Here is a 16,890-nt window from a genome sequence, read left to right on the forward strand (position 1 = left end):
AGCCCGGCGCCGGGTCCGGCCTCGGCGGCTTCTCCCCGCGTCGCCGCCGGCCCCCGCCGGCACCGGCAGCCCGGGTCACGTGTGCGGGCCGCAGTCCCGGAGCGGGGGTGTCGTTACCGGGGGAAGGGGGCGGCGGGAGGAGGGGCTGCCGCCGATGAGGGCTGAAGCCGGGTGCGCGGCCGGCTGCGGGCGCCGGAGCCGCGGGCGCCGCTGCGGGCGAGGCGGGGGCTGCGGCCGCGGCCATGGCCTGGCCCTGCATCAGCCGGGTGTGCTGCCTGGCCCGCTTCTGGAGCCAGCTGGACAAGTCCGACCTCTCCGTGCCGCTCACCATCCACAACTACTCGGACATCGAGGAGCAGGAGGACGGGGCGCCCCAGCGCGGCGAGGCCCCCCCGCGGGGCAGCGCCCGCCCGCCCGCCCCGGCCCCCCGCCCGCGGGACCCGGCCGCCGCCGCGGGGAAGGCGGGCGGCCGCAGGAAGGGCCGGGCGGTCGCCGCCGGAGAGCCCTTCGCGGCGGAGACCCAGTACCGGCGGGACTTCAGAGCCTGGCCCCTCCCGAGGAGGGACGCCTTCCCCTGGGTCAGCGCCAGCAGCGGCGGCGGCGGCGGCGGGAGGGACGGGGCCGCCCCCCAGCCCGCCCCGGGCCGCGCCGCCTGCGCCCTGCCCGGCGGCGGCGGGAGGCCGGCGGCGGACGGCTGCGGCGGCCCCGAGCAGCTCCGGCCGCGCTCGCAGGCGGACGGCGGCCACACCACCTCCTACAGGTAACCGGGCCGGCGGGCCGCTCCGCTGCCCGCCCCGGGCCCGGGGGTCCCTGCCGCGGGCGGGGGACGCGCCGCCGCAGCGCGGGGCGGGGGCGCCGGCATCGGCCGCGGCGGGCGGGGGGGAAGCCGTAACCACGGGGAGCGGGGGCTGCGCGCCTCGCCGGCGGGCTCAGCCTGTCGCCAAGGCCGCCTTTGCTTTTGGAAGTGCGGCCCTTAAAAGCGTGGCTTGTGCCCCGGGCGGGTGCCCGACCCCGGCTGCGCTGGCCCGGCCCGGCCCGGCGGGCCCCGGCTGCGCGCCTCCGCAGCGGAGCCGGCCTCGGGTGCGCACCGCGGCCGCCCGCTGAGCCGCCCCGCGTCTCCCAGCCCCTGCGGTGGTTGGGGGGTAAGGGAGCGAGCCGGCGGATCCGTGGTGCCGTCCGTCCCCAGCGCTGCTGGGCGGCGCCGGGCCGCTGGCGGCGGGGGCTGCCCACGACCGCCGCACGCGACAGCGGCGCTGGGCCGCGCTCCCCGGATCCGTCAGTGCCATCGGCACTGACCCTTTTGAACTCCTGGGACGCCACATCCGAGATGAGCCAGTTATTGCCTCAAAGATTAGTCAGGCGCAAAGACGCGGGGGATAAACCCCCAAAATACGCCAGCTTATGGGTAGCAGGAAAAATTGTCACAAACTACCTTTCCCAAAGAGCCTTCAGAAATCATTAGTGATGTACGTTATTGATGCCTCCCTTTCCCTGTGATCGGTATGTCTGATTACAGAAACTTTATTTTCTGGAACAAGCAATCAGGGGGGATACCCCTAAATTCAACCCTTGTTCTCACTGACACCCACCGTGGGAGGAGAGGGGATTTCGGCTCCTACAAGGCTGCTGTTGAATATTGTACGAGTTTCACGTTGTTACCACACGCTCCCTCATAACGATGTTTGGCAGGTTTTAATATGCCTATGAGGTATATTAATAGAGTAATTATTTTTATTCCAATAGAATCCCAAGTATTTAGACACTTATTATCTATTAGGTAGGAGACATTTCTCTTCATAACTGCCATTCATTAGATTATTTATCATAGAGCTTTTAAGACAAACACACTGGGGGCCCTGGGAAGGATTACTGCAGCGCTTGAATTTATGCGCTATTTTATCTTTTGCCACATCTCACAGGACAGTCACAGAGTGGTGATTATTTTTGAAGAAAAGCACTTTTAAATTTCAAAGCAGCACAGGAGTTACTTCAGGGAAACCTGCCTAGAACAAGACTAGCAAGGTTCACCTTTCAGAAACGCATCCATCTCCACGTTGATGTTGAAGGCTCCCTCGCTTCTTCAGCCTGACCCCAGAGGAAGGGTGCATTAACCTGCAGTAGAGCCGCAGCTTCCCTACAGCTGTTTGAACGCTCAGCAGAGTCACGTCTCACACCTCTCTTCCCTCTGACTTGTCTGTTCTTACACGGGGCTCTCAGCTACTACCATGAAAGAGCAAGAAGCTTACAGATCACACAACGAAGTACTGGCTGGGACAACATACCAACACGCAAATCAAAACAAGTTTTACAAAAAGTAAGACTTAGTGTAGTCGAGGAACTCACGGCTGACGGGAGGAGCAGTGCGGGATGAGGATGGAGGCACAAGCCAGGGCAGCCACACCAGGACAGAGTTCGCACATAAAACCTTTAAGCAGTTTGAAGGCTATACGGTACAACTAATGCAGACAGGACTATACAAGTCAAACCACTTTTCTCTTACTCCACTAATTCCCACAGTTTCTTTGGATTATCATCTGGTACAACATTGCAAATTTCAGAAATCCTCATACTACTGAGCACACAGGAGTCACAACAAGCACCAGGAGAAAAGTGCACAATAGCTTCACAGGCTGCAAGAGTCTATCTTGATTTAGATTTTTTTTTTTAAAAAAAGAAACACTAAGCAGGTACTTGGCAGAATTGCTCACGCTCATTTTCAGTTACACTTGGGGCACTAGGTTTGTATTTGGTAGCTTCAGTCACGCCAGAGCCCCAGGAGCACTCCCCCAGTCTGAGGCAGGGAAGGGGCAATCCACAGCACACCCACCTTCTGCAAGCTGAGCACTCACAACCTCAAAGACGTTTCCACTAACACCACTACAGTTCAGTCCTCCTTTCCTCTTACCTTATTATTTTCCAAAGGCAGCCTTGCAGTCTGCAAAGGTTTACGTCACCTTCAGGCAGTAGCTGAACAGCACCGTTAAGGTTTGATGTTCTTCATCTTTCCCTCTGACAAAGGCCAGGGGGACCCTACTTGTGCATGAAGCTGTCCCTTGGTGGCCACGCACAGCTCCGCTACCCTCTGGCAGCAGGGACCTGCCCCACTTCTTGTAGGCTGCACCCACCCGCAGGTGAGGCAGCAGCGCTGGGGAAGCAGGAAGGGCAGATCAGCTGTGCTAGGGGCAGGGGGGGGGGGGGGGGTCTCTTGCCTGGGGCAGCTGGAGGCTGCTGGGCCTTGAGGAGAAGGTTGGTGAACCACATAATGTCTTCAGGGGGTTTGGGAAAAGGGAGAAAAGGTGTGGAAAACACACACATTTTTGGTTAGGCACTCTCATTTCCTTGCTAGGGATAACTTTGGGGAGATTCCCCCTTTTCCCCCTTTATCAGCCCTTCCCTACGGCTCAGCCCTGCGAGCAGGTCCTGAGGACCAGGCTCTGTGTGTGGGGTCAGCTGTGTCTGCTCTCAGAAGAAATGGGTCATTTGAGCCCCATGTGCTACAGGTGCTTCAGCAGGCTCTGCACCCAGCCGGGTCAGGCACGCACCACGAGGCTCTTGCCATGTGGACGCTGCCAGTCAGCAGCCTCCAGTTGTGTTTTGTGACTTTGTCAGGTCTCAGCAGCTGGCTGGGCTTGCTTAATGTGCAAGACAAAAGATCTGAAGAGAAGGAAAGACTGGCTTGAACAGGGTAGTGCAGGAAGGTTGGCATTGATACATGGTCCGCTCCAAGCTTTTAATGGCAGTGGTGGTTTTCTTGCTTAATTCTGTAAGGTGATGGTGGGGTTTTTTGGGGTTTTGTGGGGTTTTGTGGTTTGTTTGTTTCTTTTTAATTCAGGGATTTTGACTGAGTGGTTCTACAACAACGTATTGCATGTTTGTTTCTGTAGAGCACCCAAGTGTAGCAGTGCGTTCCCTGTAACGTTCAGCACCGTCTGATATGCTTTTGTGCATCAGTGCACTGCTCCCGTGAGATTTCATTCTGCAAGTTCCTACTACATCTTTCTCTCGGCACTCCTTTTTAAGCACAGAAGGAAACTCAGCTGAATGCAAAACTGGCTGTACGTGGTGCAGCCAGCCAGCCTGACCTGGCGTTTACCAGAACAAAATAAACCCACCCCCAGCACCAGTGACCAAGACAAGACAACCAGTCCCATTCCTAGTGACATCTGGTGGGAGTCTTTCTATGGCCAAAAGGAAGATAAAGGTGGAGGGCGTGTTGGAAGAATACCTGTACCTCTGAGGAAGCAAAGATATTTTTAATTTTGAAAGAATAACTCTGTATAAAGGTTGGAAGGACAGCACAGCTACCTGCTCTCCAAACTATTGCCCCATGTCCCCAGATATTTGGGGCATCTCCTGTCTCCAGTCCCTGCATTTCGGCTGGAGTTCTGCAGGCTCTGAATAAAGGCAAACCCTAACTGGGCTACATGGGGGGAGCTCGGGCACACAGACCAAGGCAGATCGACACAAGCTACACTTGAAAGGCTAAAATGGGAAGTGCTCCAACTGTGAAAAGATCCCGGGGACTGCTGCAGAGGGTTGCAGTAGATTACACTGTAGTGATTCTGGAGGAGGCAGAAGGAAGCGCATAGCGGCCCCCTCTGCAGCTTCCCAAGGGTTTGTCCTTTGGGGTCATGGAAGTGGCTTCTCTCTTTCAGCAGTGAGTTGCAGGTGCTGTGTACTTCTGACTTTGCACACAATTAATTGTAGTACCAGGTCTTGATTGCATTTAGCAGATATTTTAGAAATAGATAAGTGCTTTACTTAGCTCCCTTCTATGGTGGATGAGAGAAGCTGATGCTGTCAGCAGGTATCTCCAGCTGGCTCTGTTCTCTGGAGGTCATCTTCTTACCTTGTTAGAAGGCAACGGGGATGAGGGCACAACTTCTCTGCCAGGGCTGGTATTGCTGGGAGCAGAGCCCTGTTCAAGGCTCAGCTGTATTTCTTTAAGTCACTGCAGACCTCAGTTTTCCCTTCGGTAACCTGCCAGTTTCTGGAAAGCACTTCAAATATGTAAGTGAAAACGTTGCATTGGAGCTGCGAGCAATTGTTTTGCCTCTTCTTCCCCCACCCATCGGTTTTGCTTGTATTAGCACTTGGGGAAGGGGGAGGATTGACTGCGAATTTCTGCACAAAACCAGAATGCCAGCCCCGAGCAAAGCCTAATCTCTGCAGTTGGTGTTTCCACACTCTGGGTGTTTTGAGTGGGTGTGAGAGTCGAGAACACCTGACTTGTTCACAGGTGGGAGGCACAGGAGTGAAGCAGCCCAAACTGAGGGCCTTGAGATCAGCTTACCCAGAGCAAGCAATTTTGTTTTGTTGCCTTGATGAAAAGAAAATGTGTAAAGAACTGGGGTCGTTAAGGAGAAAGAGCCTCATGTGCCATTGCTAGTGCTTTTGGGAATAGCAGAGCGGAAGATCCCTCGGCAAACTGAACTCCCACCTACTTGTGTGAGCATATGCTACTGCACCATGACCAGGAGCAGAGACATCCTCTCCACCAGGGGAGATCCCACAGAATGAAGGGGAATGACACTTTTCCCCCTATTTTGCTGTCTATACTATTCACCTGCCTTCACATAGTGCTGGTGCAGAAGGGCAAGGTGAACTGTGGTGACTGCTTCACGTTGAAAAACATCTTATTTCAGCTGTGCAGAAGAAATCAGAGAAAATACCTGTACTCATGTTCAGTGGAGTATGGGATCACAGCACACGCCTGAGCTGGCAGGGTTAATAGTGCTGTGTATGAGGAGCTCCATCCTTGATCCAGCAAGATATTTAAACACATGCTTATCCTTAATAATAGGAGTAAAGCTTTTATAATCAAGGCTTACAGTTATCTTTACATTCTTAAGTATCTTGCTGCTTGGGGAAATTAATACTGAAGCCCCTGATTTTTACGCTATTTAAGAAGTAAGCTTGCTTGGTGCAGGCGTTGGGATGGGTCCAGAGAGACTTGCTGTGTGTTGCATAGCCTGGCTGCAGGAAGGGAGGGCTTGGAGGGGGACAGAGCTGTGGGAGGAGGTGGGGGGGGGTGGTGCTGGAAATAGTGGCTCAAGAGAGGATGTCTGTTCTGCAAAGTATGCTGCAGAACTGAAATGAGGAAGATTCAAAGCTGTTGCATAAAGGTAGGAGGAATTTCCTCCACTCAGAGTACATCCAAACTTATGTTACAGGAAAAGGGGAAAGAATGGGAAATGGGATAATGACAGAAGTCAAGACCCTAAGACCTACCCACAAATGCTCATTCACACAGCTCCGATAAGAGGGAAGCAGCTGCCTGTCCTATCACACCACTCTAAATGCTCCTTCCTCGGGGATCTGTCTGTGAGCAGAGTAAGCCCCCAAAACTCACACTAAGACAATAGTTTTAGGCTTAAGGATTTTTTCCAGGCATTTCAGTCCAGTCTTTTGCTGTTGCTTCTTTCCTGTGAGTTACGAGCAGCTCCAAGTACTGCCTGGCCTTACTACAGGTGAGAGCTGAGACAGGAAGCATCCAGGTGTCTTCTGCTTTCCTCCTCTGTGATTTCTGTGCTGGTCTCTCTACCCCTCTGCTACATCTTTCCTCTACCCCTCTAGCTGTGTCTCTCCTTCAGCCTTGCCTTTCCCTCATTTTTGTCCTCGCACTGTGCTCTTCGCCTGGATAGAAGGCTTGGAAGGGCCTCCAGCACCCCACCGGTGTCTGACATAGCTCGGAGGAAAAGCAGTTTAATGGCACTGCTATCCAGGAGGGCTCCTGGCTTTGTCCATCCCAGAGCTCTCCCCGCTGCATCCATGACTCATGCCGTTTGCAATCCTCTGTTGACCAGGAGATGTCACAGCGCCCTGATCTGTGCGGGTCTTTGCCATAAGCAGACACAGCCTGTCCTCTGGGAGAGCACCACTGGCTGCCCAGCTCTGCCTGGGCAAAACAAAACTGTCCTGTCTGAAGGGGCGGCTGCGCAGCTGTGTCAGCAACCTGCCTGAGCACCTGCGAGGAGCTGCATTGCAAACGGGGTGCTATTTCATACCCCACCACCTTCTGCCTGAACCCTGTGCATACCAGCCTGGCTTCCCCAAGACGTCTAGGGTAGCGTGTGCTTTGAAAAGAAAATAACAGGGACCCCCAAACTGTGCACACAACTTTTCTTCTGAAAGGAAAATGGGACAAATGTTCATTATGCTGCTTAATTCTCACTGGTGTTGCTGGGTATGAGAAGGAAGAGGGCAATGGAAGAATAAATGCAGACTAGCTCAGGCAGTGTAGCTCAGAGTTATGTTCAGCTCTACAGGATGAGCCTTTTTCTCTATTTCTCAAAGGAGAAATGGGATTGTAATGCAGTGGCTCCAAACACCACTGATAATTAATCAAGTGAAGCAAATCATGACATAAAGATGAGGTACTAAAGTGCCAACTGTGATGGCATTGGTGGCATACTACAAGGCAAAGGAATACTATCAATACTGAAGGTAACTCTGGCTGGAAATGGCAGTCCCAGCATTGCGAACAGCATGGTTGATATTTGATTTCCACCCTCTGCCTCCCCACACCCAGCAGAAATGCCCTCCATCTCAGTGAAATGAAAAAGCTTTCTAGGTTAGATTTTCACTAGGTCAGTGAAATCAAAAAGATTTCACGGGCGGCTTTCTCTGCAAGGCCAGAAAATATTTGTGGAGCACATGAGACGGGGAGAGAGCTGGAGGCAGCACATGGGCCGGCAGCCGCGTGGCTCACAGCAGCCTGAGCCGCAGCAGGCAGAGCTGGCAGCAGCAGCACGCTGTGTTTGGAAGGAACAGAAGGACCAATCCTGAATCCATCATTCCCAAATCATGCCCTGAAGTCTGCGAGGCCACATGGTGAATCGTGGTGAGAGCCCATGGGAGCACCCGCCCCGCCTGACCCCCGTCTAGGCTGTTTGACAGCCCTGGTACGTGTGGTCCTGCTCACCCGCGGAGGGAGATGGGACACAACCACCAGCTCACTGAAACAGCTCTCTTCAAAGCTGGGCTTCATAGTAACCCTCTGGTAATTATAGTCCAACACTTTTTTTGTTTCTAGCATACAGATTAGCTGTACTCCCACTTGCTCCAGTTCCCATCGCCACTGGGCGTTAAACTGTCCCAGCAGGCCACAAACCTCCTGGCTCCCCACACCGCATTGATCCAAACCCTCCCCCCTCCAGACAACTCATCCTGACACATTAAAAAAGAAGAAACACCTTTCCCCGGGCTCTGTTAACCAATTACGAGAAAGAGTAAAGAAATGATTGAGAAACCAGTGATTTATGTGATCAAAGCAGTTCCACAGAGTAACGGGGCAGCCACCTGCAAAAAGCTGCTTCTTATTCCTTCCTAGAGCGAGTCAGATGTAAAGCAACAGCAGTACACAAAAAGCAGCCCTTCCCTTTTGATCTCTACTACTTTAAACCCTTCCTACAACTCAGGAGGCCGTGTTCTTTCACAACCTCAGTGCTTTAGTACTTCTAAGTACCACTGGGTCATTTCTATTTATGGAGATCGAAAGTCTCACCTCTAGGTTGTAACAATGGAGAGCAGAACAGAACCTGAAGAGAGCCTGGACACTGAGTTATGGGCCTGGAGGCTATTTCCCCTCCACTGTAGGTCCTTGCAGCCCCCAAGTAACCTGACAACTGCTGCTGTCTAGGGATGAGGGGAGGAGGAGGAGGGGTACCGCAGGAAGGACGAAGATGGATATCTCCAGCAGCAACAGTCAATGTCTCGTGTTCATCCCCAGCAGCAGCTGGATGGCACACCATTCAGGGCGCTCTCCTTCTCCATGCCATTTCTGTAATTTCCTCTCCCACCATGCTGTTCTCTTGCTAATAACTGCTGCTTGTGTGATCTTGGACAAGCCACCACCCACGGTGGTGGACATGGGCAAGGGCGGGCGAGGCAACGCACCGGCTGAGCTGGACTTGACACTTTGGCTTCCTCAAGCACGGGGAGCAAACGTTGCACCAGGGAATACAAGGGGGGGGAGACAGTCACTAAATCTTGACGCTTGACATCTTAAACTAAGTAACATTAAAAAGAGGTTGTTCCTCTTCCCCAGGCTCTGAGTAGCTCATGTATTTTGACTCCACTCATGACTGATTTCTAGTCAAGTCAGCAAACTGGTATTTGGGCTCGTGTTCCTTCTGACTTGACTATACAGCTGGAGATGAGTGCATGTGTCCTGCAAGCTGAAAGAGCAAATTCAGTTAGCTGTACTTTCTGGACCAAAGGTTGTCATTTTAATTTCTTGTTTTGTTTCAAGTACCCCAGCTCCCAAAGAGGATAAGTCGTCTCTGTTTTGCCCAGCCCTTCCCTGTGGCTCGGAGTTCTGGGTTCACCCAGGAGGAAACGCTGGGTCCAAATAAGAAACGCTCCTGTGGATCTGAGCCGCGGCTGTATCTGTCCTCATGTTTGTTTCTATGGGTGAAGGCAGAGCATTTTCTCATTGCTTGTAGGTGCCTTAGAAATAGTTTTGGCTATCCAGGCTGAGAGGAGAACAATTTGGCTTCCAGCCAAAATGAGGGTCCCGAGATCCAAAAGGGCTGTGTTTGGGGGCCTGCCAAATCGGCAAATGATCTGCTACAAAGCAGTGAGACAGAGCTGGCTGCAGAGACAGGCGGCACAGTCGTTCATTGAAAGCTGGGGACACACTCCGTTGCAGTGTAATGCAGCGGGGAGACCAGCCGGCATGAGGGTGAATAGTTAGGAATCAATGCCACCAGCATCCTTGGGGCAATCCAGCTTTATGTGGGGTGGCAGGTTCCAGTTCCTGGAAACTGCTGGGATGTAATTGATGGCTTTGTACCATTTTGCTGGTATTTTGCCCAGTAACTGTGTGTCCTGCCTCTGGCTGCGCAGCAGAGCAGAGCTGAGATTTAACCCATCATTCACACATATCTGGGAATCCCTGCTGAAAGGTTGCCTTCTTGGGGCATTGCTTGGCCAAAATCACCTTTCTGCAAAGCTGCTTCCTTATCCTGAGGTGCTAAAGCAGCAGGAACTGCACCACCAGCCCTGGGAGAGCTGTGCAGGCACTTAACCTGCTGCCTGAGCAAGCTGGAACAGCAAGATGCAGAGAAGGCGGAAGGTGGCAGCTCAGAACAGCAAGCGCAAACCGATTAGAGACAAGATTTGCAGTGCACATAGACAGCCCTGACAGGGGCCTGGTTTTGCTTTCCGATGGGCAGGAAGCTTTTCTGCAGAGCAATATCTGTTACTAACTGAGTGGATTTAAGAACTCACTCCACCTCCACTCCAGCTGACAGACTGCTGTCAGCCCCAGCTGCGGGCTTCTGCCCGTTTCCTTCTGCCTGCACCCACACTCATCCGCCCTCACAGGAGGCCAGTGCCGGCAGCTCGCTCAGTCAAGAAACAGTAACTTAATTTTTTAGAATTAATTTTGTTAGCATGCTGGTTTCTCACTGGCTTAGATACAGCCCAGGGTTGTACCCTGTATCTACAAATCAACCAAGAAAAGAGGCAGCATTTTAAGGCTGAGTCTATGTTTAGAAATCTAGCATAAAGCAGGCAGTGGATATTTTGGTAATATACTAAAAGGATCGAGACCAAACTACACATTCTAAAATAATACTCCACACTTACACACTTGAAATAAGATTTTTAAAAGAAGAATTTGCAGCTACTGTCAAAATAGCAAATAACATGCTCAGAAAAAATGAAAATTAGGAAGGCCGTGACCAAAGCTAAGCTTGGCACTTTAAAACACAGCCTATTTCCCTAGCCTGGACATGGCTCAGGAGTCAGTCTTACCCCTTGATTCAGTCTATAATCAGCTAGCAAAATTCAGTTATTATTTAAGTATGCCAGGGTATGAATGTAAAATTTTCACAGCTTCGTTAGTTGCCTCTCCTTTTGCTACAGAAGCTGCCTGAATTGGTTGCCAGAGATACGTACACAAAAAGAGCAGACTTCTGTCTTCTCCTGAGAGCAAACAAGCCAGCTCAGTTGGCTGCTACTGCAGCATCCAGAAAGCCCTAATGGAGAGGGCATTAGTGAAGCCTGTTTGTGACAAGAGGTAGAGAGAAGCAGAGGGGAGGCTGTGGAAGGGAGCTGGCAGCCGAGTTAAGCCAGACCCTGCCACGCTGTTCTTCAGTGCTCTCGAAACATGTGTTGCCCCTTTCCCAGTGCAGTGTCTGCACCCCTTTCTGAGATGTCACTGCTCCAAGAGTAAGTCAGCCAAGTGCCGCCTTCTCGGACATTGTCATGCAAAGTCAAAGCACTGGCCTCCATCTGAAGGAAAATACCATCAGAATCATCTGCCAGTGGAGATGGTGTCTCCCTTTGGATGCATTTCAGACTGAGCTGCCACAGAGGCGCAGCACCCACACATTGGCAAACGTGCCTGCTGTCGAGAGAGCTAACGCCAAGTAAGGGAACGTCAGCAGCCTCCCTCCACATGCGTGAGGGCTGGGCACTCGCGGCCCCAGACCAAGACGTTTTACATTGTAAGTGGCCAACGAGTCAGCCAGTGTTTTACATTGTAATGGTCAATGAGCTATCAAGCAAAAAGTCACCCTGACTTTTTCTTACCAAGGAGGAAAGCACCAAGCATCTCTGAGAGAGAGCACATTTTGCCAGGAATAAAAGAAGAATTAAGTCAGGGCAGCCAGTTAGCCCAGTCTATGCCCTGTTGCATCTTTCAGCCTGGACTTTTTAAGAGAGGCAGGCCTCTAGGCTCAGTTCTTCTTTTATTCTCGGTATGCCTTAGACAAGTTCAATATTATGAGCTGATTGTAACCAGCCTTGCCTTCTGGCTTTGCAACCACTCTGAGCAGAAGTACCCTGTGAGTATGTTGTGTTTTAGGGGTTCTTCTGTCTTGACAATCTCATTTCAGGCAAGAGTATCGCCCATGGACTGGAGCAAAACCATCCAAGCCTATAAAGACAAAGCAAGGCTTCATTATCCCAGAAGACCATTTTGTTCAAGAGACAAGCTACAAGGCAGATTTTAAGGTAATTAACATTTTTTAAAATCCCAAAGTCAATGTGAGTAAAGCCCAAAGTACGCATCAGGAACTCCTCATTTGTTATTGGTGTGGTGCGCGTAGAATAAAGCCAAGTCTTCACTGACCACTCTTTCATCGCTGCCCATTAGGTAATGTGGCCATCCCTGGCTTTCAGAGAGACATGCTAGAGAATGTCATACAGTAACTTATCAGAATTCAGCCCGAGACCAAGATTTTAAACTGCTTAACAGTCAGGAATTTCAAGATTTGCGATTCCCTCAGTTGGATACCTTATGTACAAGGTGTGCGTCATTCTCTCTCTCTCTCTCTGCGTAAGGTGCATTTAACACCCTCTGCGCACACTCAGAGCTGTCAGTGCACACTAGCATTAGGGCTGTAGCGTGAGATTCAGCCTCTGGTGCTAACATCAACCATGGACACAGGTGTTCGCATGGGAACATCTGCAGATCGCTGCCTAAGGAACGGCACCCACCCAGACAGGACAAAACTCCCCCGTGCTGGTAAGGGCAGAAGCCGCCCCCACTACCAACACCAAGGATGATATAGCTGTGGTGAACGGCCGAGCCGCACAGCTCTTGGGCCTCTGAGACTTCCTTGGGATTGTCCTGCAAGTTTCTACAACCTTCTATACCAGCATAAGATCATTTTCTTGTTGGCAAAATACATCTCAGCATTACAGAAAATCCCACGAGGAAATGTTCTCTCTGTACTCAGCGTTTTCCCTGGTGTGGCCCCACACACTCCCCATCCCCACGAAGAAGGAAAGTGCACACCAATGAGGCTCTGGTTTAGCTGCTTTTTGCATTAGGACCACCAAAGAGAACGGTACTTAACCAACCACAAAAGCCATTCACAGGCTGCACTGAATGACTCAGAAAGCAGAGACAGTGCTGGGGCTGAATTCCCCAGCTGCAGCATGCCATGCTGTTAGAGGTAATAGCAGCTACTCCAGGGCCACACGTAAAAAGTAAATCTTTGCCTTGGAGGAGACAAGGAAGAAGTGTTTAATCAGCAGACAGTCAAGTGCCTCCTCCGCAGAGGATTGCTGGCACAGTGCTGCGACAAGGCACACGATGGGTATATCCAGCTCCACTGAAAGTGGGACAGTGACCTCAGGCAAAACAGAATTTGCAAACCTCACCAAAACTTCCTCCTTGCTCTTAATAGTCTGGGCTGCTTACTGAGGTACAGCAATAAGGATAGAGGGTATTTAACCCTTAAACCTTGTATTTTGACCCTTGTATTTGATGTGTTTTGTCCTGGAGGGGCAAAATACAGTGTCTTCCTATTTGGCAGACAGGATGCAAAGGAGAGGGTCCTAGAGGAACCCCTCAGAGTCCCTATCCCAGTTCTCAAGGAAGGGAAAGAGAAGACTGGAATCCCAGACACAAACACATGCCGCCAAGGACACCACACTCCGGACCATGTAAGCAAAGGTCCCGTTTCCTGGAGCCCCAGGGTACCACCGCGGCCGCTCCCAGTTCAAACAGAAGTCAGACTCTCCCTGGTTTACACTTGGCCATTTGGACTTCTTGCCTGAAGCCCATGGCTTTGCTGGACACGTGGGAGTCAGGTTTACGTTGTGCCCTGACAGTCTGCCTGTAGGACTCAGACTGCTGGTCCTCCCCAGCTGCTGAACTGCGCACAGGCTGTTTGTGACGCTTCTCTTTTTCCTTAGCGTGTCAGATGCATCCCCAGAGGAACGGAAAAATCAGAACAATGCAACAACAACAAACAGATCGATAGCTTTCCCTATACTCTCTTTGCCTGTGGTCTTGCTCTTTTTTCTCTACTTGGATGGTGCCATTAGAATACTCAGCACCCAGCAAAGCTTTCCACCTTTCATGTTTTATGGCCAGATTCACTCAGAGTCCTGGGCTGGATGCACAGCTAAGGCCAGTGCTGTTTCAAATCCTTTGGGTTTTAAGCGTTAGGGAAGCCACAAGCATCTAGGTGTTCCTTCACGCTTCAATACAACCACAACAGCTACATATTGGGTGAAATTCTGACTCTCCAGACATCAGAGAGAGCAACCTCTGTATTCTCTACCTTTCCTCCAGGCCTGAGGAGTTTACATCCTTATCAAAGTCCTTGCAGTTTCACAGCCTGGCATGGCCAGTAACCAGTTTTTCTCTTTTGGATACTCCAGGTCTGTGCCTCTGTTCACAGCACACACAGCTTGTGACCCCATAAAGCATTACAGTTTTGACGGAGCCTGGATAGCATTCTCCAAAAGGTTAAGGACCTGACGCACACCACTCTAATTCCTCTCGCTTAAATCCAGCATCACACCACACACCTCAGGGTCCAAGGGCTGGGTTACAACAAAGCCCCTCCTCGGTGGCGCAGCATCACACCTGCCCTTGACTCACCCTGTATGCCGAGGCCAGTCTCATCGACACCCAGCCAAGAGCTAACGCTTGTCAGGTAGTGGCACGTTACAGGGGAGAGCAGATAGATTATCACAACGCTCCAGACCCCTCAAACTCTCCAGACAGTCGCACCCTGTCTTGCACTAACGTTTCTCTCCCCCTCACCCCACTAGATCCCAGAGGTGAAGACCAGGTTCTCCCCCAACCCTTCTGCTGTTTTCCAGGCGCCGTCACGGATCCTCAATGTGTGAACCTGGACCCTCCTCACACCCAGGCAGCTTAAACGCGGCGTTTCTGTTAAGATGTATCACTATGCAATTTTCATGAGGAGTGTTAAGATCAAAGAACCGGTATTATCAAAAGCAGCTCCAGTGATTAATGATATGCACACACAATTTCTGTTAACACAACAAACCGCAAAGCGCTCGGTTCAGAACTGGCAAGACACGCTGCAAGGAGTGACCTAGTTATTCACAGGAGCAGGTTCGTTACTATGCCAGCTGGCATCACATTAGGAGATTGACTTTGGGCAGCAAAGGCAGTATTGCGGGCAACAGCCCTACGCTTAACTACACAGGGTGGGAGGGAAAACAATCACAAGCAGGATGGATAACTAAAACCAAAAAGAGTTTTATTTAGCAGCACCCTCTAAGTAGGCTGGTGAAAGACGGGGAGTGTCTGGCTGACTTCTGAGCTTCTTAAGGGGTTTTGGAAATAGGACCTCAAATGGCATCACCAGAAATCATAGCATCAAAGGGGCTGGTCTGAACTTCCAGGGTTGTTTTAGAAGCTGGAGGAAGCCAGCACCATTGAACTCTAAAATAAAACTGGCACATGCAGTGTCTTGGGGCTTTAAGGCTGGAAAGCTGGCTATTGCCAAAGTTGGTGGGCTGACGCAGGAGCAAGAGGGGACCAAACCTCGGGAGACAGCCCTGACAGCCACCCTCCAGCCTGGTGCGGAGAGGATTGCATGGTCAGTCAGCTAGGCACCTACCAGACTCCAGAGGATCTAAAATATTTATGTAATTTGTATAGCTGTTAGGGTGAGTGTAAATATTGTATATGGATTTTACCTGAAGCAATTTGTGATCCTTTAATGAAAAGGACATGCTTATACTTTTAATAAATATTAACTCTTTGCATATGCAAGGTGGAAAATATTGCCTTGAAATTCCTAAATTATTGCCTGTATATTGGTAATGCTAATGCTAGGAACAACCAGAAGTGAATGTTACTTAGAAACTCTTCTTAAAGAAAAATGTAGCGTAGAATGTAAGACATCCTTCATTTTTAAGATTGGCCATTTTAAGTATCATTATTCTAAAGCTGATTTTTTTAGATTGGTGTGCATTTAACTTTTGCTGAGGTACATGTGTTTAAAGAAACCATTTTTTAGCCTTTGTTCATCGAGACTGTAGTGGGTTTACAGTTTCTATCTCAATGACTTATGCAAGATAATTAGTCTACTGCTTATTTCATGGTTTTGCTAATTATTTTGGGGAAAAAAATTGAAAAACTTTTACTTTATGTGTTTGGAAGACACAAGTGTATTGGCTAGAACAAAAGGAAACAATCCTCAGACTTGAGCAGTGATAGGATATTCATTCATCTGTACTGAAATGGACTTTTAACACAGGAGGATTTTTTTCTTCACCTTCCTACTAGCGGAAGTCGAAGGCAAATTTCATGAACTTTGGGGACTCTGCAAACATGTATGCATTGCTGGTAACTCCCATATGAACAATTTTTGAACTCTTGGCATGTGGATCGTATTTGGAATACATGCAGACAGCATCTTCTCCCTGCATTATGTGAGAATTTAATGGTGCCACCTCTGTTCGTTACCCTAGCAGGACCGAACACAACCACGAGAAGAGGTAACATCTGCAGTAAGCTGCGGTTGGTTGGCACGAGGGATGGCACTTCCCACACTCATCCGTGGACCCAGAGGAACCTACAGTAATACCAGTGCTTGCCAAAATAATTTTTCAGGAGATTCATTTTTCAGGAGATTCATTTGAAACATTCAAACTGTACTAAAGGTTTTGCATGTTAGATGTTTCTAAGAATTCAATCTGCTTGTTTAATCTCTTTATAATGTTTTTAACAGTTTTGTTCAAACAATTTAAGTTCATTTCAATCTTGGACTTTATTAACAGCAAAAAAAAAAAAGAAAAAAGGATAAATTGTCTATTCAGTCTCTCTTCTTAATTCACTGTATTTCTTAAAAAAAAAATCAACCCAGTTCTAAACAAACTGGTAATATAATAAGCTTGTATTTTATCAAATGGACTGGATTTGATTTAATAAATTAAAATGTATTTTGGCTATTGGTTCTTTCCCAATTTTTTTTTGTTGTAAAACATAACCCTTGGGTATTCAACCTTGCAGGACGATTTTTCACTGCATTTCTCTCTCACACAGCTGCACGTGCAGGACACTAAGCAAGGTGTCGCGGAGATGCCCGACTGCATTCACAGCCATCACAGCCAATTCCTTGATCCTCAAGCTTATCTGCAGGCACCGACCCCAGCAAGGAT

The 16,890-nt window shown here is 50.2% G+C and overlaps 1 protein-coding gene across 2 annotated transcripts; it reads left to right on the forward strand.

Moving 5' to 3' along the window:
• Window positions 1-189: 189 nt before the first annotated feature.
• Window positions 190-16,685, forward strand: MAP6D1 (MAP6 domain containing 1). Of its 2 annotated transcripts, XR_015700716.1 has the most exons (4): window positions 190-760; window positions 11,847-11,964; window positions 14,524-14,833; window positions 16,204-16,685. XR_015700716.1 is itself a non-coding variant. In XM_087740438.1 (3 exons), the coding sequence occupies exons 1-3, from the start codon at window positions 243-245 to the stop codon at window positions 14,599-14,601; spliced, it is 714 nt and encodes a 237-aa protein (XP_087596564.1). In that variant the 5' UTR covers window positions 190-242; the 3' UTR covers window positions 14,602-16,685. The 2 variants fall into 2 exon arrangements, 1 of the variants encoding a protein (XP_087596564.1); XM_087740438.1 differs by having other exon boundaries at window positions 14,524-16,685.
• The last annotated feature ends 205 nt before the right edge of the window (window positions 16,686-16,890 follow it).

This window comes from Nipponia nippon, unplaced genomic scaffold, assembly GCF_047370975.1.
Source record: "Nipponia nippon isolate SJK-2023a ecotype South Korea unplaced genomic scaffold, ASM4737097v1 scaffold_7, whole genome shotgun sequence".
Taxonomy (NCBI): domain Eukaryota; kingdom Metazoa; phylum Chordata; class Aves; order Pelecaniformes; family Threskiornithidae; genus Nipponia; species Nipponia nippon.